The sequence below is a fragment of the Bufo bufo genome, chromosome 3 (assembly GCF_905171765.1).
Source record: "Bufo bufo chromosome 3, aBufBuf1.1, whole genome shotgun sequence".
Classification (NCBI taxonomy): Eukaryota; Metazoa; Chordata; class Amphibia; order Anura; family Bufonidae; genus Bufo; species Bufo bufo.
Window position 1 is genome coordinate 449,395,728 of NC_053391.1, and position 22,575 is coordinate 449,418,302.

A 22,575-nucleotide genomic window follows, 5' to 3' on the forward strand; every position below is an offset into this window, starting at 1 on the left:
GGTTGGTACAATTACGTTGATACCAAATATATTTAGTTTCCATTATGTTTTATGACTTTAAAATAAAAATCTTAATAATGTTTTCTTTGTATTGCCATATTATGACAGGCGTAACTTTTTTTATTTTTCCATCTACAGAGCTGTGTAGGGGCTCATTTTTTAGGTGTGAGCTGTAGTTTTCATTGGTACCCTTTTGGAGAGACTTGAACATGTGATCTTCTGATCGTTTGTATAGAATACTATTGCAGCCTATGGGGTTCTGACACAGGCAGCCTGTCAGGCCATGCTTCAAGGCTCAGCTTAGGCAAGCAGCTCGCTATGACAGCGCTGGGAGCCTTCACAAGGCCCCAGTTGTCATAGCAGCTGACAGAGCCACTCGATTTTGACCTGGAGGCTTTGATCTGAGGGCAGAGAAAACCTCCTTCTTCTGTCTAACCCCACAAATGCCATGGTTGCTATTTTCAATTCCCAATCCCTGCTGGAGGGTGCCTGCTGTATTATACAGCCAGCATCTGCTGTGTATGGAACAATCTCTGGACATGATCCCGCTCCATATACCCCTTAATGCCCAAAATGGCACCACTAAAAAATACAACTCATCCCGCAAAAAATAAGTCCTCATACAGGTACACCAACAGAAAAATTAAAAAGTTACAGCTGTTGCAATGTGAGGATGCAAAAATAGAAAAAATAGCCAGGTCTTTAAGGCTCAAATTAGGCAGGTTCTTAACAGGTTAAAGGAGCAGTTTCTTTAATAGAGTTGGCAGTTCTTTGATATATGTCCTAGAACTGAGGGACTGTGGTGATCCTATGAATGCAAGCCCTTTCAGTTCTACTTCGCTTCACTTCAGAAAATGTTCTCAACAAGGTTGATCCCAACAAATTCTGAGTAAAGATGAAAAACACTGTAGCACCTTGTTTCTAGCAATTGGTAGGAGTCCAACCCCTTGAGTACCCTACATATTTCTGGGACATCAGAAGATAGCATTTTGAACATATTTAGTATGTTTTCACATCTTCATTGGAGACTTTGTTGGAAACCTCTGTCAGAGATTCTGCAAAAAAAAAAAAGCCAGACCAAATAGTGGAGCATTCTGCGCTATTTTGTGTGGTAAAGTGACAGGCACTGTAACAGAAACCTAACAGACCCCACTAGTCAGTGAGTTCCTTCAGATGCTTTTCCAGTCTCTTTTCTAACTTGCACATCCGTCATTTTCATTGTTCTGTTCCTGTGACGGATGAGAAAGAACAGTGCAATATATGTGAATATGTTTTTCAAAGACACATTCATACGTAGGCGATTTTTCTGCAGAGGCTCTCAGAAGATGCTACCACAACATGATGAGGTTTTTGTCTTTGACCATTTTTGAGTGTGCAAAGGCTCAGCAAATAAGTTTTAAAATCCACTCAAAATATACTTTGTCTGATTTTCACAGTAGTTAAAAATTATCTAAAGCTTTGTAAGAAATTATCCATTCCACTGCTGTCCCTTCCACTGCCCAAACTATGTATTTCAAATTCTAAATACATTCATGGTACCGCATTTCAGATCTCATCAGAAACATCTTCAAGACTTCTATCTCCAAATGAAAATGAGCTTCAAGAATCTCACAAAAGATATCTGGAGAAAAGAGACAGCACCAGCCTGTCACCTTCAGCCGATTTCAGCTCTCCTGCTCAGTTTTCTACATTCCTGGACAATTCTGCTGCTAGGCATAGGCTTTCGGTCAAGCCTAGAAATCAAAGGCTAAGCAAGAACAGAAGACCATCTGCTGTAATGTTCCATTTTTTTTAATGTTATATGTTACTCATTTTTGGTTTGTTATTAATGTAGGGACTTGGTTCAAACCAAGTATTACCATAGAGCTAAGGCATACGGTTTCCTACTGCTTACCGTGGAAAAAAAATATACTGCTATAACAGGCTGCAACGGTATGTTTATACATTTGGATTATGTTGCCATTGACTGTTTTGGTAGGACAGAAAAGTGTAACCTGCTAAGTTTTTCTGTCCTGGCTAAAAACAGTATCCAGATATACGGTATACTTTGTTTTTTACATTATAATCATTGGCAGCACGTTCTAACTGTATATACATACAGTCGCTTCCTGTTGTAGCAGTCAACATTTTTTTTTGCAGAAAGCGGTAGAAACATGCATCAACTGTATATTAGAAACAAGATGTGAATCAAAATAACTGGTAGAAGAAAGATACCATGACCCATGGTAATGATGCAGTTCCTTAATACAGTTATGGTCCTTTTACACAGGAGTATTATTGGGCATATTATCAGGAACATATGTTCATATAATTGCTTGTGCCTAAAACCTGGCCTATGCAAATGTAGCATGTAAAGGTGCCATCTATCGTTTATGCGGACATCAACATTATCATTTCTAGACAGCAGATCATGCTGTGGATACAGGGGTCTACTGCCCAGAGACATTGAATATGTATGGGAATGAGGGACTCCTAGCTATCCCTTCTCCCCATACAAGCGAGGTGATTGCAGCTATCATCTCCTTTGACAACTAGGTAGCCCTGTCTACAACATGGGAAAGTTACGTTTGTAATGGCCTATCTTTAGTGCAATAAAAAAAATCCTAAGTTATTGCAGTGATAATTATCCACACCTAAAGGGGTTGTCCGGGTTCAGAGCTGAACCCGGACATACCCATATTTTCACCCAGGCAGCACCTCTGATGTTAGCATCGGAGCATCTCATGCTCCAATGTGCTCCATTACCATGTGCTAGATCGCTCAGGGCAAGGGCTCTTTTGTTTACAATCAGACACTGCCGGGCAGAAGCTTCCACCTGGCAGTGTGTTCGGTGACTTCACCGGCTCTGATGGGCGTGCTTTAGCGCTGCCCTAGCAGTTTTACTGACTAGGGCAGCGCTAAAGCCCACCCATCGGTGCCGGTGACGTCACCGGGCTTCCTGACAGCCCCATAGAGAGCCCAGTTCATCACCGAAACTCCAGAAAATTCCTTTGCCCTGCGCGATTTAGCTCAGGGCAAAGGAGAGCATCGGAGCATGAACTGCTCCGATGCTCAAGTCAAGGGGGCTGCCTGGGTGAAAATGGAAATATGTCCGGGTTTAGCTCTGAACCCGGACAACCCCTTTAATGCAGGTAGCAACAAAACTATAGATTTACTGTTCATCTTCATCGATGAAGCGGTAATTTTTGACACCATGATCAGTAGATGTACTGTAGATGCTTCTCTTTTTTAGCCCCTGTGAGGCTCATCCTGATGGAAACATCCATCAACTCTAAACATAGAAATCTATAGAATATTGAAGGGAATTCTTAGGTTTATACCATATGCCAACTTGATATAACAGTCTGATCAATGGAACATGGCCACTAGAATCCCAAAAAAGGGTTGGAACCACCAAGTTTGGTGACACCATTAATGGCAAAGCATATGAAGTCACTCTCAGGGTACATTAATTTGGTTTACTTTGTTTTTTGGCTGTTGTTTTCAACTGACATTACATTTTACTGATTTCACAGACACTACAGGAGGAGCCGTTCACTAAATTGACCTATATGGAAGAGGAAGATGTTATGCCACCCACACCAGACCAGGCTGGCTATGGTTCTATAGAACTTGATACTCATGATACCGACAGTGCTATAAATGTAAGCTTAGAAGATAAGGAATCATCGTCAGAATTAGCAGAGGTTAATGAATCACTGAATCTCCCAGAGGCAATGCAAAGTAGTTCTCTTGAGTTGGATCTTGTTAAAATTTCACAATCTGAAAAAGCCATAAGAGCTTCAGGTGCTGTAAATATAGAATTGGACACAAAGATAAAAGATCAGAGTGAATTGGTTAGTGGAAGGACCAGTGAAAATGTTTCTAGCTTGCCTACTGTAGAGGCTTTCACTCTTTTGTCAGCTAATAATAAAAAAAATACAATCAAAGAAAACAAAGCACCAATTGATGTTAGTTTACAATCACATGTAGAGGAGAAAGTTGTCCATTCTTCAAGGACTACTTCTCTTGGACATTCCCAGGAATCTTTGCACAGTAGAAGAAGCCTTTTCCAGAATTCATTGTCTGAAAAACGCTTGAATTACCTAGATCAAGGTCTGTCTGATAAGGAAAACCATAAACAGTTTGGAGATAAAAAAGTAGAAAAGTCACCCACAGAAACTGTTACACAAAGAAAGTTTTCTGTATCATCAGCTTGGGAGAGGCCTAGGACTGGCAGCTTTTCACTGAAAGCAAATGTTGAGAATGAGGCTCATAAAACCACAAAGTTATCTCTTCTAAAACCAGGTGTGTCTAAAACAGAGTTCTTGAAAGAAGAGCCCAAAGTTGCTGCAGCCAACACTGAAAATAAGCCCATTAGTAGGAAGACTGAGTCCTTAACTGACCCTGAGGGTATTATGCCTGCAGACAAGGCTGTCTTTAGTAATATTACCTCAAGCCAGAATGCAGTGCCAGCTGCCAGTGATTTACCTGTGGTTACAGAATCACAAGCACATTCTGAAGGCAAGAACCTATTTTTTGTGAAGTTAAGATCCACTTCCCTATCCTTAAGATACAGGGATGGCATAAACCCAGCGTCAAGCATGGTAAAGAGACACAGCGCTGAGCTTAAACAGGCAAAAAGTGCTGATTTGTCATTCTCCAAGGAGGAATTAAACACAGAAGTAGAAAACAAGGATCACAATGTTCTCAGCTCAAAAAGTGAAAATGCAAACTTTAAATCTGAGTCCATGGAAGGAACACAGGCTAAACCACCGCTGCCCAAGAAGCCTGTTTTGCAAAATATAGTTGCTGATAATGACACGAATAAAGAAGCCTCGGAAAATGGCTCCAATCAGGAAAAGAAAAGAAAATCTTTAGAGATAAAGATTGAAAAGAAATTGCCCGACAGTAGGCCCATTGTCAACAAATCATTTGGTAAGATTTTCCCTACATTTTATATGTGTGATTATTATTCTTGTTTCTGCAATGTTTAAAATAACAAACCCCACAGACAAGGTTGTAACCCTCATAGTATGTTCAATATAGTATGCTGATAAGTGGGTCCAACCCATTGGCTTACTGTGGCACAGTGTTATGCAGTGTGTGTGGGACTACTGTGTCGACCAAACAGATTTTACTTGGGGCTACTTCTGAGGGCATTATCCTGGCAGTGCCCTGGTCTTCACACTTTAACCCCTATACAGGGATCTGAGCTTTGCTGTAGGGGAATCACATGGCTGCTACCTCTTGGAGTAGTTTCTGTTTGGATGACAGCTGACCCACAGGGGTCAAGAGACACTAGTGTGGAGCACCAAGGTATCAAGCAGAACTGTAGTCAGGGAAAGGCCAAGGTCAGGCTAGGCAGCAAAGGGTCAAATCCAGGAAACAGGCAGAGATCAGGCAGTGAAGGGTCAAATCCAGGAAACAGGCAGAAGTCAGTACCTGTTTGCAGGACTAGAACCTGTTGCTCAGTCACCATCCCATAGGGGAAGATGCATTAAGTACCCCAAGATGGCCAACCATTGGGATGTGCACGCTGGCTCTTTAAGAATCGGAGGGAGCATACGGGTGCCCTATGGGCACAGCAAGAGAGGCTTAGCCAGCAAGCAGGCCACAGACTGAGTGGAGAGACAGATCTACCCAGTATCAGCTGAACAAAGAAGTGGCGGAAATGGGCTACTGCTGTAACACACAATAGGCAGTTAAAGAGGTTATCCCATGATGAATTTAAAAAAATTAAAATTGGACATTATATAGTATATGACAACCTGTTTCTAACAAATCTAGAAGCAGTCCTGTACCCCACACTCATCCACAGATCTCCCACCATTCATTGCTACAATTGCTGTAATTTATTTCAGGCTGTCAGCTCATAGGGGACAGGTCCTTTCTCATGGGGCTTGTCCTTTCTGCTGCAGTTCTCTCCCTGTAACTGTCACAGCTAATAACAGTAGGTACAACTGGTGACAGTTGAAGGATGGAACAGAGCATGTGCATCCACCTCAGCCAGACAAAGAAATAAAGAAAAGACCAAACAACAGGTGATGCAATATAGATCTATTTTATTAAATAACTCCGTGGATATACTACATTTTTAATTAAATGTAGGTACAAAAGTATTCAGATCCAGGTGCTCGTTTGAAAAGTGTAGAATATTTTTCATGGAACAACCCTTTTAATGGAAAGATACAATTGAAAGAAATGTGCCTCGCTAGCAAGAAGAGGCAGGTGCACCCCAGACAACTGCTTTTTGTGTCTTCTCCTTGGATAGTTGTAAAAGTTTTGAATATCTGTGTATGAGGATTCATAAGTCAAGAACCTTTCTTCCTATAATAAAAAAGCTGTTTAAAATTCAGTTCGGTCCTCTCTGACTTAGGCCTCATGCACACGGCCGTACTGTGTTTTGTGGTCCGCAAACCGGCAGTGTGCGCTCCGCATTTTGCGGAACGGAATGTCTGGCCCTCAATAGACCAGTCCTATCCTTGCCCATGATATGGACAAGAATAGGACAGGTTCTATTTTTCTTGCGGGACCGCGGAACGGAGGTACGGATGTGGACAGCACACGGAGAAACAGATGTCCCCTGACTCACCTGGGGAAGCAACCAGCAGCCATCGCATCCAAGTGGAGAAAGAGGATAGGTGGCTACAGATGTGAGTGATTTTCTCCATTCTGTTTTATGAAACTTGTGAAAACAACCGAGCCACATTTTCTCAAAACCATGTGTAATTTCAAAATGGCTGTATAGAATTCTTAAAGGGGTTGTCCGAGTTATGAAAAAAAATTATATAGCACTGAAAATCTGATGGGCAGCAATATATAACTGAGCTAAGCAAGTTTTATGCAAAAAAAAAAATATATTTCCTCATTTCCCTGGTTCTTTTCTGGCCCTTTGTTTACATGCAATAAAAACAATCTCTGCCCCTCCGCCTGCTCTGCTAAGGGAGTGAATACAAGTCCTGCTCTGAGTGACATGTCTGCCTGCTGGGAGACTCTGCAGCATGTTGTATGTGTAGGACTACAAGTCCCAGCTGTATAATGACACTGCTAAGGGAGTGGATACAAGAGCTGCCCTGAGTGACATGTCTGCCTGCTGGGAGACTCTGCAGCATGTTGTATGTGTAGAACTACAAGTCCCAGCTGTATAATGACACTGCTAAGGGAGTGAATACAAGAGCTGCCCTGAGTGACATGTCTGCCTGCTGGGAGACTCTGCAGCATGTTGTATGTGTAGGACTACAAGTCCCAGCTGTATAATGACACTGCTACGGGAGTGGATACAAGAGCTGCCCTGAGTGCTGGGAGAATCAACAGCAACTTGTAAGTGTAGAACTACAAGTCCCAGCTGTATAATGACACTGCTAATACACATAGGATCTTCCCCCTACCTTCTTGTGCAATGCTCTCTCTAGTATGTCAGCTCCAGTGCCAAGCATTGTCTCCTTACTGCCTGCAGAGCTGTGCAGCTGAAGGGGTTAAGAATCCCAGCAGAGAGTAGACGGCAGTGAAGGGGGGCGTGGCCAGCACAGTGACGTCTCGTTTACAGGCTTGTAAACGACCTTTATCAGAGCAGGGAGAGAAGCTGACATCACAGGTCATGTGACCCTCAGTCAAATCTGAGAAACCAGCCACTGGAGATAAAGTGAGTTAATTGGAAAGCTGCTACATTTGCCCAGTTAGGAACATAGAAAGAACAAAAAAATAACTCGGACAACCCCTTTAACTACTTGCAAAAATATAACTCAAGCTTTTGACAGATGATTTTTTTTAAACTTTTTTTTTGGGTGGTGGAAGAGGTTAAAGATGAATTTGCCCCATTAGGGCTCATTCTCACAACTGAAAGGGCTCTGTGCCCATGCTGTGGACCACAAATAGCGTTCTGCAATGCACGGCCACTGGCTGTGTGCACTCCGTGCTGCAGATGCGGACCCATTAACTTGAATTGGTTCGCAATCTGCAAGATACGGCCAAAGACAGGACATGTCCTATCTTTCGGGATGCAGAGGCACGGACCAGAAAGCCCATGGAAGTGCCTCCTCTCCACAAAAGATAGGGCCTGAACTACACTGCTCAAAAAAATAAAGGGAACACTTAAACAACACAATGTAGCTCCAAGTCAATCACACTTCTGTGAAATCAAACGGTCCACTTAGGAAGCAACACTGAGTGACAATCAATTTCACATGCTGTTGTGCAAATGGGATAGACAACAGGTGGAAATTATAGGCAATTAGCAAGACACCCCAATAAAGGAGTGGTTCTGCAGTTGGTAACCACAGACCACTTCTCAGTTCCTATGCTTCCTGGCTGATGTTTTGGTCACTTTTGAATGCTGGCGGTGCTTTCACTCTAGTGGTAGCATGAGACGGAGTCTACAACCCACACAAGTGGCTCAGGTAGTGCAGCTTATCCAGGATGGCACATCAATGCGAGCTGTGGCAAGAAGGTTTGCTGTGTCTGTCAGCGTAGTGTCCAGAGCATGGAGGCGCTACCAGGAGGAAGGCCAGTACATCAGGAGACGGGAAGGAGGCCGTAGGAGGGCAACAACCCAGCAGCAGGACCGCTACCTCCGCCTTTGTGCAAGGAGGAACAGAAGGAGCACTGCCAGAGCCCTGCAAAATGACCTCCAACAGGCCACAAATGTGCATGTGTCTGCTCAAACGGTCAGAAACAGACTCCATGAGGGTGATATGAGGGCCCGACGTCCACAGGTGGGGGTTGTGCTTACAGCCCAACACCGTGCAGGACGTTTGGCATTTGCCAGAGAAAAACAAGATTGGCAAATTCGCCACTGGCGCCCTGTGCTCTTCACAGATGAAAGCAGGTTCACACTGAGCACATGTGACAGACGTGACAGAGTCTGGAGACGCCGTGGAGAACGTTCTGCTGCCTGCAATATCCTCCAGCATGACCGGTTTGGCATTGGGTCAGTAATGGTGTGAGGTGGCATTTCTTTGGAGAGCCGCACAGCCCTCCATGTGCTCGCCAGAGGTAGCCTGACTGCCATTAGGTACCGAGATGAGATCCTCAGACCCCTTGTGAGACCATATGCTGGTGCGGTTGGCCCTGGGTTCCTCCTAATGCAAGACAATGCTAGACCTCATGTGGCTGGAGTGTGTCAGCAGTTCCTGCAAGACGAAGGCATTGATGCTATGGACTGGCCCGCCCGTTCCCCAGACCTGAATCCAATTCAGCACATCTGGGACATCATGTCTCGCTCTGTCCACCAACGTCACGTTGCACCAGAGACTGTCCAGGAGTTGGCAGATGCTTTAGTCCAGGTCTGGGAGGAGATCCCTCAGGAGACCGTCCGCCACCTCATCAGGAGCATGCACAGGCGTTGTAGGGAGGTCATACAGGCAAGTGGAGGCCACACACACTACTGAGCCTCATTTTGACTTGTTTTAAGGACATTACATCAAAGTTGGATCAGCCTGTAGTGTGTTTTTCCACTTTAATTTTGAGGGTGACTCCAAATCCAGACCTCCATGGGTTGAAAAATTTGATTTCCATTTTTTTATTTTTGTGTGATTTTGTTGTCAGCACATTCAACTATGTAAAGAACAAAGTATTTCAGAAGAATATTTAATTAACTCAGATCTAGGATGTGTTATTTTTGTGTTCCCTTTATTTTTTTGAGCAGTGTATCTTTGACCCATATATTGCAGACCCAGCGTTTGTAGTCCACAATACGGGCACAGAGCCCTTACGGTCATGTGAATGAGCCCTTAGACCAGGGTTTCTCAACTCCGGTCCTCGGAACCCACCTGCCAGTCATGTTTTCAGGATTTCCTTAGTATTGAGCAGGTGATATAATTAGTGTCCATGCATCAGGACTTACCACAGGTATTCATTTTGTGGGATATTCTCAAATCCTGACCGGTAGGTGGTTCCCGAGGACCGGAGTTGAGAAACCCTGCCTTAGGGTCTATTCAACCGTCTGCAAACACGGAAACCGGCCAGGTGCGTTCCGCATTTTGCGGACCGCACATGGCCGGCACTTTAATAGAAATGCCTTTTCTTGTCCGTGTCTGCGGACAAGAATAGGACATGTTCTATTTTTTGCGGAACGGAAGTTTGGATGCGGAACGGAAGTGTGGATGTGGACAGCACACTGTGTGCTGTCCACATCTTTTCCGGCCCCATTAAAAATGAATGGGTCCGGATCCGTTCTGCAACGTTGCAGAACGTCCGGAAACATTTTGCGGACGTGTGAATGTACCCTTAGACTAATGAAAGAAATGATGTATCCAGCAGGGGAGAAGTGGTGGAAATATTGCTGGCCATTCCACAGATACAAGCTTTACAAGCCTCTCTTCAGAGCTGGTTGTAACAAGACTCCATGTCTAGATATAAATTGACAGTCAAATTGTATCGGCTCTGTGCAGATCTGCCTTTATACGTCTCCATTGTCCCTTGATTAGCTGTTTCCTTCTACGGTATTTAGTTTTTATGATCACCTGCTGTCATGGAAAATCAGTAATGGCTGGAATGTGAACGACATAGAATAACACTCAGAAAGTCACAATTCTCCTACTGATATTCACATGTCAATGTGCCTGTTATTCTAAAAGAATGGGGCTAAAGAGCAACTGTCAGACACTATTAGACTTTATATTGTAGGTGAATTTTGCCAAAATAGCAAGAACCTGTCAACAAAGCTGCAGAACGTTTCCTTTTAATGTCAGTTTGCATTTACACTTGGTTTATGACCTTAGGTGGCAGCATTGGAAAAGGGTGCACATTTGAGTGGGTACAAATGCATTACAGTTTTATGGCAAAGCATAGGTTTACACCAGGGGTCTACCAGATATATGGGCCGCACATACAAAATATTCCAGTTGACGGGCCGTGTTCATTTCAAATATGATACAGTTATTTGATACAGTACCGCTGGGTTTACAGGAAATTCTATGAGTTTACTTGACGTATTTTAATATTCAATCCTGGTAATGCTCACTGAGAAAATTGTGTGCATTCATGTGTTGGACCACTGGTGGCCCCAGAACAGGCACAAGTCATGTGCAGGGGTGGACTGGCATTTCTGGGGGCCTAATCAAAGACATTTTGTACAGCAAAAATAATATTTACCCACCTTGATATTCTTTATCTTTTTACTGCAGTCAGAAATTATGTATGATTATATACTAGAAGATATATAACTTATACAGCTGTACATACATAATTATATACAGGAGATGCCCAGGTTATACCAGCATGGTCCATATCACTATATACAAGAAGATATATAACTTATACAGCTGTACATATATAATTATATACAGAAGATACCCAGGTTATACCAGCACGGTCCATATCACTACAGGGAGTGCAGAATTATTAGGCAAATGAGTATTTTGACCACATCATCCTCTTTATGCATGTTGTCTTACTCCAAGCTGTATAGGCTCGAAAGCCTACTACCAATTAAGCATATTAGGTGATGTGCATCTCTGTAATGAGAAGGGGTGTGGTCTAATGACATCAACACCCTATATCAGGTGTGCATAATTATTAGGCAACTTTCCTTTGGCAAAATGGGTCAAAAGAAGGACTTGACAGGCTCAGAAAAGTCAAAAATAGTGAGATATCTTGCAGAGGGATGCAGCACTCTTAAAATTGCAAAGCTTCTGAAGCGTGATCATCGAACAATCAAGTGTTTCATTCAAAATAGTCAACAGGGTCGCAAGAAGCGTGTGGAAAAACCAAGGCGCAAAATAACTGCCCATGAACTGAGAAAAGTCAAGCGTGCAGCTGCCAAGATGCCACTTGCCACCAGTTTGGCCATATTTCAGAGCTGCAACATCACTGGAGTGCCCAAAAGCACAAGGTGTGCAATACTCAGAGACATGGCCAAGGTAAGAAAGGCTGAAAGACGACCACCACTGAACAAGACACACAAGCTGAAACGTCAAGACTGGGCCAAGAAATATCTCAAGACTGATTTTTCTAAGGTTTTATGGACTGATGAAATGAGAGTGAGTCTTGATGGGCCAGATGGATGGGCCCGTGGCTGGATTGGTAAAGGGCAGAGAGCTCCAGTCCGACTCAGACGCCAGCAAGGTGGAGGTGGAGTACTGGTTTGGGCTGGTATCATCAAAGATGAGCTTGTGGGGCCTTTTCGGGTTGAGGATGGAGTCAAGCTCAACTCCCAGTCCTACTGCCAGTTTCTGGAAGACACCTTCTTCAAGCAGTGGTACAGGAAGAAGTCTGCATCCTTCAAGAAAAACATGATTTTCATGCAGGACAATGCTCCATCACACGCGTCCAAGTACTCCACAGCGTGGCTGGCAAGAAAGGGTATAAAAGAAGAAAATCTAATGATATGGCCTCCTTGTTCACCTGATCTGAACCCCATTGAGAACCTGTGGTCCATCATCAAATGTGAGATTTACAAGGAGGGAAAACAGTACACCTCTCTGAACAGTGTCTGGGAGGCTGTGGTTGCTGCTGCACACAATGTTAATGGTGAACAGATCAAAACACTGACAGAATCCATGGATGGCAGGCTTTTGAGTGTCCTTGCAAAGAAAGGTGGCTATATTGGTCACTGATTAGTTTTTGTTTTGTTTTTGAATGTCAGAAATGTATATTTGTGAATGTTGAGATGTTATATTGGTTTCACTGGTAAAAATAAATAATTGAAATGGGTATATATTAGTTTTTTGTTAAGTTGCCTAATAATTATGCACAGTAATAGTCACCTGCACACACAGATATCCCCCTAAAATAGCTAAAACTAAAAACAAACTAAAAACTACTTCCAAAAATATTCAGCTTTGATATTAATGAGTTTTTTGGGTTCATTGAGAACATGGTTGTTGTTCAATAATAAAATTAATCCTCAAAAATACAACTTGCCTAATAATTCTGCACTCCCTGTATATACAAGAAGATATATAACTTATACCAGTTGAACATGTATAATTATATACAGGAGATGCCCAGGTTATACCAGTATGCTCCATGTTACTATATATAAGAAGATATATAACTTATACAGCTGTACATATATAATTATATACAGGAGATGCCCAGATTTTACCAGCATTCTTCATATTACTATATATAAGAAGATATATAACTTATACAGCTGTACATATATAATTATATACAGGAGATGCCCAGGTTATACCAGCATGGTCCATATCACTATATACAAGAAGATATATAACTTATACAGCTGTACATATATAATTATATACAGGAGATGCCCAGGTTATACCAGTATGCTCCATGTTACTATATATAAGAAGATATATAACTTATACAGCTTTACATATATAATTATATACAGGAGATGCCCAGGTTATACCAGTATGCTCCATGTTACTATATATAAGAAGATATATAACTTATACAGCTGTACATATATAATTATATACAGGAGATGCCCAGGTTATACCAGTATGCTCCATGTTACTATATATAAGAAGATATATAACTTATACAGCTGTACATATATAATTATATACAGGAGATGCCCAGGTTATACCAGTATGCTCCATGTTACTATATATAAGAAGATATATAACTTATACAGCTGTACATATATAATTATATACAGGAGATGCCCAGATTTTACCAGCATGCTTCATATCACTATATATGAGAAGATATATAACTTATACCAGCTGTACATATATAATTATATACATGAGATGCCCAGGTTATACCAGCATGCTCCATGTTACTATATATAAGAAGATATATAACTTATAGCAGATGTACATATAGAATTATATACATGAGATGTACAGGTTATACCAGCATGCTCCATATCACCATATACTACAAGCTGTATAGCCTGTACCAGCTGTCCATATATAACTATATACATGAGATTCCCAGGTTATACCAGCATGGTCCATATCACTATATACAGTGCTCAGCATAAATGAGTTCACCCCAACAGATTTGTCAGAAAACCTTTAGTTTCCTTTCAGAATCAACATTTTCTATGGGATACCGTACTACAAAATACTTCCACAAGGTGTCGGCGAGCTGCATTTCATTGATGGTATCATGAATTCACAGATGTACTGCACTATTTTGAAAGAGAAGGTGCAAACATCACTCGGTGCCCTTGGTTGTCGTGCACTTTTCCAACATGCCAGTGATCCAAAACACACATCTAAGGCCACTGTTACATTTTTGAAGAACAGGATGAAAGTGATTTAATGGCCAAATATGTATCCTAATCTGAACTCAGTCGAACACTTATAGGAAATTCAGAAGAGACAAGTTGAGCATTACTCTCCATCCAGCATTCAGGCTCTAAAAGAGCTTGTTTTCGAAAAAAAAAAATTGGTGCTGTCCTTAAAATCATACAAAATACTTGATGTAGTAGTTTTTGATGCCAGGTGTATTCATTTTTGCATCAACTAATTTGAGTAAAACTGAATCAAAAAGTTATATTACTAACCTTACTTTTATTTTATGACTTATACAAATGTTCTATGAAACTCAGTCTTGTGAAAATTTGGAAAATTGTTCTTGTTTTCATTGAGATATTGATTAAAACTAGGGGTGCACCGAAATGAAAATTCTGGTCCGAAACCGAAACCGAAAATTCAGGATGCCCTTGACCGAAAACCGAAACCGAAACTGCCTTTTTGCCCAAATACTTTTAAAATACTTTTTTTTAAATGATTTTATTAATAATTCTTTTTCATGAATGAAATTCATCTGTGGGTGGCGCTGTTATGGAGAGGGGGATCTGTGGGTGGCGCTGTTATGGAGAGGGGGATCTGTGGGTGGCGCTGTTATGGAGAGGGGGATCTGTGGGTGGCGCTGTTATGGAGAGGGGGATCTGTGGGTGGCGCTGTTATGGAGAGGGGGATCTGTGGGTGGCGCTGTTATGGAGAGGGGGATCTGTGGGTGGCGCTGTTATGGAGAGGGGGATCTGTGGGTGGCGCTGTTATGGAGAGGGGGATCTGTGCACTGTTATGGAAAGGGGATATGTGCACTGTTATGGGCATAACAGTGCACAGATCCCTTTCCCCATAACAGTGCACAGATCCCTTTCCCCATAACAGTGCACAGATCCCCCCTCCCCATAGCAGTGCCATAGACCGATCCCCCTACCCATAACAGCCCCGGCCCTGCTACTCACTGCATCTTTATTTTACCTTACAATCGTGACGCTCCAGTAAGAACTCTGCAGGCAGAGCGGAGGGCGGCGTAACGTCACTTACTCACGTGACGCACCTGCTCCGCCCACTTTATGAATGAAGGAGGCGGAGCAGGCGCGTCACGTGAGTAAGTGACGTTACGCCGGCCTCCGCTCTGCCTGCAGAGTTGTTAGTTACTGGAGCCTCACGATTGTAAGGTAAAATAAAGATGCAGTGACAAAGTAAACCGCCCGCCCGGCGCCCGCCCGCAGATGGTGGGTGACAAATCCCACACCCCATATTTTCGGCCGATATGTAACAATATCGGCCGAAGTGGATTAGGTGCATTTTCGGCCGATATTTTCGGCTGCCGGAATTTCGGTGCACCCCTAATTAAAACCTTACTTTTCAAAGGGAGTGTATGCTAAGCACTGTACAAGTAGATATATACTGTACAATGAGTTCAGAAATTCTTCTGAGCTTTTCTCTTTTTTCACATTTTGTTATGTTGCGGCCTTGTGCTAAAATAAAGAAGAATTACATTTTTTCCCTGTCATTCTGCACTCAATACCTCATAATGACACAGTGAAAACAGAGTGTTCGAAATCTTTGTTAATTTATTGAAAAGAAAATACTAAAATACTGCATTGACATAAGTATTCAGACCCTTTGGTCAGTACTTAATTGAAGCTTTTGGCAACCATTAATGCCTCCATTCTTCTTGGGTATTATGCCACAAGGTTTGCACACCTGGATTTGGGGATTGTTTGCCATTCTTCTCTGCAGATCCTCTCAAGGTCTGTCAGGATAAATCAGTGGACAGCCATTTTCAGGTTTCTTCAGAGATGTTTAATTGGGTTCAAGTCAGGGCTCTGGCTTGTCCACTAAAGGACAGTCATAGAGTTGTCCCTAAGCCACTCCTGTGTTGTCTTGGCTGTGTGCTTAGGGTCGTTGTCTTGTTGGAAGGTGAACCTTAGGCCCAGTCTGAGGTCCAGAGTGCTCTGAATCAAGTTTTCATTAAGAATATATCAGTTTTAAATACAGAGAGGACATGATTAGGGATGAGCGAATCGGGAAACCGAGTTCGGGAAATGTTTTTTACAGTAGAAATTGATTTATGAAGTTATTATGCGAAGTCTCGCGAGACTTCGCAAAGTAATAACTTCGGCTCATAGGAGCCAATACATTCTAATACTGTACGGATCGCTCGCTCCGTACAGTATTCAAGCGAAGTATTATGCGAATCGACTTCGGATGTTTAATCGGAAGTCGATTTGCTCATCCCTAGACATGATGTTAGAGACAGCTGCCAGACAATTACTGGTGTTTTGGAGAAAAGCAGGGGTGATGTCAGGGGTTGAAGTGTATAGTTGGGTGTCATCAGCATAGAGATGGTACCTAAAGCCAAATCTACTTATAGTCTGTCCGATGGGGGCTGTGTAGAGGGAGAAGAGTAGAGGACCTAGTACTGAGCCCTGAGGCCTGGTCTATGGTATCAAATGCTGCAGAGAGATCCAGAAGAATCAGTAGAGAATAATCACCATTTTTATTTTGCTGTCAGAAGATCATTAGACACTTTAGTAAGGGTAGTTTCTGTAGAGTGAAGAGGGCGAAAGGGGTCAAGAACAGAGATTTGTTCAACTCTATGTTTATTAAACATTTTTTAATATACATTGTGACACAGTAAGAGGTTTGGACTGGGAAAACAGGTATTTTCCTCCCTGCATGATTTACAGCCAGGTGAGGTCAAATACCGGACTGGATTTTAAATGCCGGTCCGGGTTTTGGCAGCACCTGGCTGTCCTTAAATAGGCAGCAGGGCTCAGAAGCCATGTCTATGTGTTGGGATATGGGAGCCTTGTGTGAAGGCTTGCTACCTGTTTAGCGTGAAAACAGGTTGGTGCTGCTATCAGCAAGGACTCTTTGAGGCAGAATTGCTGCATGGTGTGAATTACCACCAACACCGCAAGGTGACTTTTTGTTTGAATATGACTGCTTGTTTTGTCACTTGCCTAAAGTGTGAATAAAACACTGAACTGTTTGATCCAAAGTACTTGTTGTTGCCTCTATACGGCGTCCGCTTTGAGATATTGCAAAGATATCAATAAATTACATGAAAAAACAAGGCATAGATTATTATTGCACCAGCTTATGTAGTACCAAACAAAACTACCGTACAGTACATGTGAAGAAAATTCAAGAAAAAAGGGAAGGGGAGGGGGAGGGGAAAAGGCATAAGTAATAAGTAACTCTCTCCTTCATTCTATAAGTGCAGGTCAGCATGATGAATATCCCAGAGGGACCAGATCTGCAGAAACCTGTCCACAGTCCCCTGCGACAAAACTGTATAGTATTCCAAGGAGCGTATCTCCTGGATACAAGAGTAATAATCCACCTTAGATGGAAGAATAGTTATTTTCCAGAAGAGTGCTATCAAACATTTTGCCTCAGTGAGTAGATGAAAGAGCAGCCTGGAGACGGGACCTCTCATACCCCTAGGTGGTACATTTAATAGGCATGCCAGTGGATCCAACATCACCAAATACCCTAGCAGAGGCTACCATATCCCAGAAGGGCAACACTAAAGGACATTCCCACAAAATCTGACAGATTGATGCGCCATCAGCTGAGCATCTCCAGCAGACATTAGGGATACTCCTGTTTAAGGTATGTAGCACCTCCGGTGTGTGATACCAGTGCATCAACAATTTTTTGTAAAAGCCCTTGACCACACTCCAAAGATTTAGTGGGATTTCTCTATCTAGCCACTTTTCCTACTTTCTCATACATATATGTATATAAGTGTCTTCCTTTTATTAGATCTGGGAGGAGAACAAATCATATATATCAGAGATGAGACCTTTAGCTGATGGGCCACATAGACATATTTTCTCAAATGGGGCAAGGGGGGGTATTAATCTAGAGACAATGGCCAAATGACAATAATGGGTTATTTGTTGGTAGTGAAATGCAGAGGTGGAGGGCAAGCCATATTTACTTTGCAGTTCTGCAAAGGATAAGAGACGGTTTGTTAGAGCGTTACGTAGGTCATGAAAACGATAAAGTCCCTTTTCGATCCAGGGGCCAGCCATGATTGATTCACTACTATTGCTTAAATGTGGGGTGAATAGAAACGGCGTAAGGAGGAATGTAAAGTGGAGAGGTTAAATTTAATCTTGCAGGTTAACCACAAGCTTCTAGTGAATATCATGGGACCTAGTGAGTTTTGAGACGCGATATTAGCCGGACTACCCCATATCATAGCACTCATGTGAGTCGGGGCTAGCCAGAGCCGTTCTTCTTCTGTCCATTTATTAAAAGAATATAGTGTAGTCCAAGAAGCTAGGTGTCTATGTGTGGCATAATAGTAGAGGGCTATGTCTGGCAGCGAAAGACCACCTTGAGTTTTCTTAGAGGTCAGGACGGACTTTGCAATACGGTGTCGTTTATTATTCCACACAAATATAAGAAAGGCCGATTGTATTTGGCTTTAAATCCCCATCGGCACGCTGACTGGGAGTGCCTCAAATAGATATAAGAATTTAGGCAAGACTGACATCTTAATTGTTGCTATGCGGCCTAATAAGGATATGTGCAGGGATCTCCACTTACTGAAAAGCACGTTGATGTTAACGATTACAGAGGGGAAGTTTGCTCCATATAGAGAAGGGTAAGTAGAAGTGATATGAACCCCTAAGTATTTTATAGAACGATTCTGCCAGGAGTATTTAAAAGACTGTTGTAAAGCGCTTAAGATTTGTGGTGGGATATTTAAGGGTAATGCCTCCGTTTTTGTATTGTTTATTTTGTAACCTGAGAGTCTACTATATTTAGCAATAGTGGCATGTAGATTAGGAAGCGAAATGATTGGATTTGTTAGTGTTAAAAGAATATCATCCACAAATAAAGATATGATTAAGGATCGGTCCTTTATTTGGATGCCCTTGATGTCTGGGTTTGTCCAGGTCTGAGCGGCCAGGGGTTCAATACTCAGTACATACAGAAGCGGGGATAGGGGGCAACCTTGCCAGGTTCCATTATTAATATGGAACACAGAGGAGCATGCATGGGGTAAATTGACACGTGCTGTAGGAGTCGAATAAAGACCTTTGAGCGCCTGTAGAAATGGTCCCGTAAACCCAAATCTCTGTATCGTATGAAACACAAAAGACCAGTTTAGACGGTCAAAAGCCTTTTCTGCATCAAGGCTAAGAAGCAAAGCTTCAGTTGACTCCTTATTGACCGCAACAATCAAGTCAATCACCCGTCTTGTATTATCCCCCGCCTGTCTGAATCGGAAAAACCCCACCTGATCATTATGGATCAGCTGGGGAGCCAGTAGTTCTATTGATTTTCCAGTAATTAAGTAAAGATCTTAAGATCTGAATTTAACAGGCTAATCAGACGATAGCTGGCACACTCTGAAGGATCCTTTCCTGGTTTAGGTATTACTGTTATAAAAGATTGAATCATGGTCTGTGGTATAGGTTCTCCTGACAAGAAGAAGTTGAATAGAGAAACCATATGTGGAAGCAAAATCTCATTATACGTTTTATAGTAATGGTAGGTGAGGCCATCAGGCCCTGGCGCTTTATTTCCTGGTAAATCCTGTATTACCTACTTCAGTTCCTCCAATGTAATCTGCTGATTGAGGTGTGATAGGGCCTCTGGAGGTAGAGTAGGCAATGCACAATCAGATAAATAGTTATCTAACACCTGGAATCTAGTCTCAGGATCATTCAGAAGTTCCAAAAGAAGGGATTAGAGGGAGGCGTAATATTAATAGAAAATGTCAGCAATCTTTTCCGGATCAAAATACTGAGTAGCCATTGAATCTTTTATAACCTGGGGGGTTGATGCGGTTTCACGGTCGCGTAACTGTTTTGCTAATAGTGTGTGGGATTTATTACCAAATTTGAAGAATCGCTGCCTAGAGTATCTCAGGAGATTCTCTGTTTTATTAAGTGAGAGGTTTTTTTAATTGGTTTCTAAGGTCGAGAATCTCTCCGTAGAACGTGTTTGGATGGTTTGACAGCCAGAACTCGTTCGGTCTGGTGTAGATCCGCCAGACACCGTCTGTGGTGAAAATCTCTATCTTTTTTAATCCGATAGGCTGTTGAAATGCAACGTCCCCGGAAGACTGCCTTATGGGGCTCCCACAATATCCCGAGTGAGGATATTGACAACTCGTTGATCTGAAAGTAATTGACTAAATGAGTTCTACTTTTTTCCCTTGTATCTACATTAGTCAAAAGGGTTTCATTTAGACGCCAATGGGTGCGTTTTGGAGGGGAAGCCGTTAGATCTAAGTCTATGTTTAGAGGGACATGATCTGACCAGGTGATAGGGCCCAGTATTGCTGAAGACAGTAATCAGAGGGTCAGTATGTTGCCCAAAAAAAAATCAATTCTAGTGTGCGGATGGGAAAAGAATGAATACTGACGCGCAGTAGGATTATCGATTCTCCATAGATCGTAAAGGGAGTGGGAATGTATACGTTTACGAAAGCTCCTAGACAAGCGGGAAGAAGCTTGGGAAGGAGGGGTGGAGCGTATGGTTAATATATCAGCTGTGTCAGAGAAATGGACATTGATTATGATATGTACTTAATGTTGATAAAACAGAGAGAAAAGAGATCTGACCTGAGTTAGGAGAGTATATGTTGCATAAAGTTAATTTCATGCCAGATAAGGTGCCATTGAGAATAAGATAGCGACCATGTGGGTCTACCTCTGTCTTTTCAATTTGTAAAGGGCATGCTCTAGCTATCAATATAGCAACTCCTGCAGTTTTGGTTGGGGCATTTGCCATGTAAGTTGTAGGGCACCAATGTTTTGCAAACTGCAGTGACCCTGTCCCTGAAAGATGTGTCTCTTGGAGAAATATTATCTCCACCCTTGACCTATGCATCTCTTGGAGAGCAAGTCTCCATTTAGAAGGTGAATTTAGCCCTTTAGCATTTAAAGGGGTTCTGCACTTTCATTTAACTGATGATCTATCCTCTGGATAGATCATCAGCTTCTGATCGGCCGGGGTCCGACACCCAGGACCCCCGCCGATCAGCTGTTTGAGAAGGCAGCGGCGCTCCAGCAGCGCCGCGGCCTTCTCACTGCTTACCGCCGGCCCGCCGACATCACGACTAGTATCAACTAGCGTGGGTGCGGCTAAGCTCCATTCAAGTGAACAGAGCTTAGCCCCGCCTACGCTAGTTGATACTAGTCGTGACATCAGTGGGCCGGCGGCTCGGCGGTAAACAGTGAGAAGGCCGCGGCGCTACTGGAGCGCCGCTGCCTTCTCAAACAGCTGATCGGCGGGGGTCCTGGGTGTCGGACCCCCACCGATCAGAAGCTGATGATCTATCCAGAGGATAGATCATCAGTTAAATGAAAGTGCAGAACCCCTTTAAGGATAAGAACTTAACCATATTGACCAAGAGACGACCTTAACCGCTTGTGATGAGGGGACCTATGTTCAGCATTTTATATACCAGGTCTCAACGGGGCCGACCCTAGGCTGCTCTCCTCTCCCAAAGTTAACCTCTCACTCATATAGATTAAGATAAAAAGGGACGTCTGGAGGGTGAAGGAGATAATAAGACATAAGGTAGGATAAATCGTAGGAAAGAAGAATACATAACATAAAAGAAAACCATCCTGAATAAAACCAGTAATAAGGCACAGCAAAAAAAAATATTCTTAGAGATATCAGAACTAATCTTCTAAGCATAGGGTTTCTCTTGGAGTCTAAAACTAAGGCCCTGAAATAGTAGTAGGCCAAAGACTACTAATAAGACTCTCATTGGGGACATGGCGGTAGCCAGGAAGAGTACAACTAATATCAACTAGAGCCGTGCTTAGGTAGACTACGTATAACTAAGGCAAAATGTAAGCCCTCAACAATAAGGAAGTAGGGTGAGGCTAATGAAGTAATCATGAGGAAAGAGGAAAAATAATACTCAAGCGACAGTCCATTGATCATGTCAAGCCTCTGGGCAGCCGATATTTCCGGATGTAACTTTCAATGGGCCACTGTTGAAGATTGCAGACGTCACTTACGGGGACCAAATGTGGTCCAGGTCGATGGAAGCGGAGGAAGATCCGTTAGCGTCTCCCAGTCAGGCAGAGATGGAGGTTGGATGCCTAGGTGTGTGCAGAATTCACGTAGATCTTCAGGTGCACGCAGAACTGTTGTAGATCCGTTTTTCCTCACTAAGGCTAAAGGGAAACCACCATCAATGTGGAATAGCATTCTGGCGAAGTAATTCAAGTAGTGGCTTCAACGCTTTGCGCTTCTGGAGAGTTATCCATGATAGATCTTGGAAAATAGACTTGTGAGCCTTTGAAGTCTAAGTTGCGTAGGGAGCGAGCTTTAGACATTATCTCCTCTTTCAGGGTAAAAGTCATTAAAAGACAAAAACATGCAATGCGACAACTTACTGGAATATAGAGTACAAAATTGCATAATAATTACAAGGGCTACA

General features: G+C 42.7%; 1 protein-coding gene across 1 annotated transcript in view; it reads left to right on the forward strand.

The window, feature by feature from the left end:
- The window catches only part of CRACDL (CRACD like), a 120,348-nt gene that overhangs the window by 68,412 nt on the left and 29,361 nt on the right, over positions 1–22,575 (forward strand). Inside the window, exons 7-8 of the mRNA XM_040425104.1 lie at positions 1,550–1,774; positions 3,516–4,917. Coding sequence (XP_040281038.1) covers positions 1,550–1,774; positions 3,516–4,917 — 1,627 coding nt within the window. The remainder of the gene's footprint in view (positions 1–1,549; positions 1,775–3,515; positions 4,918–22,575) is intronic.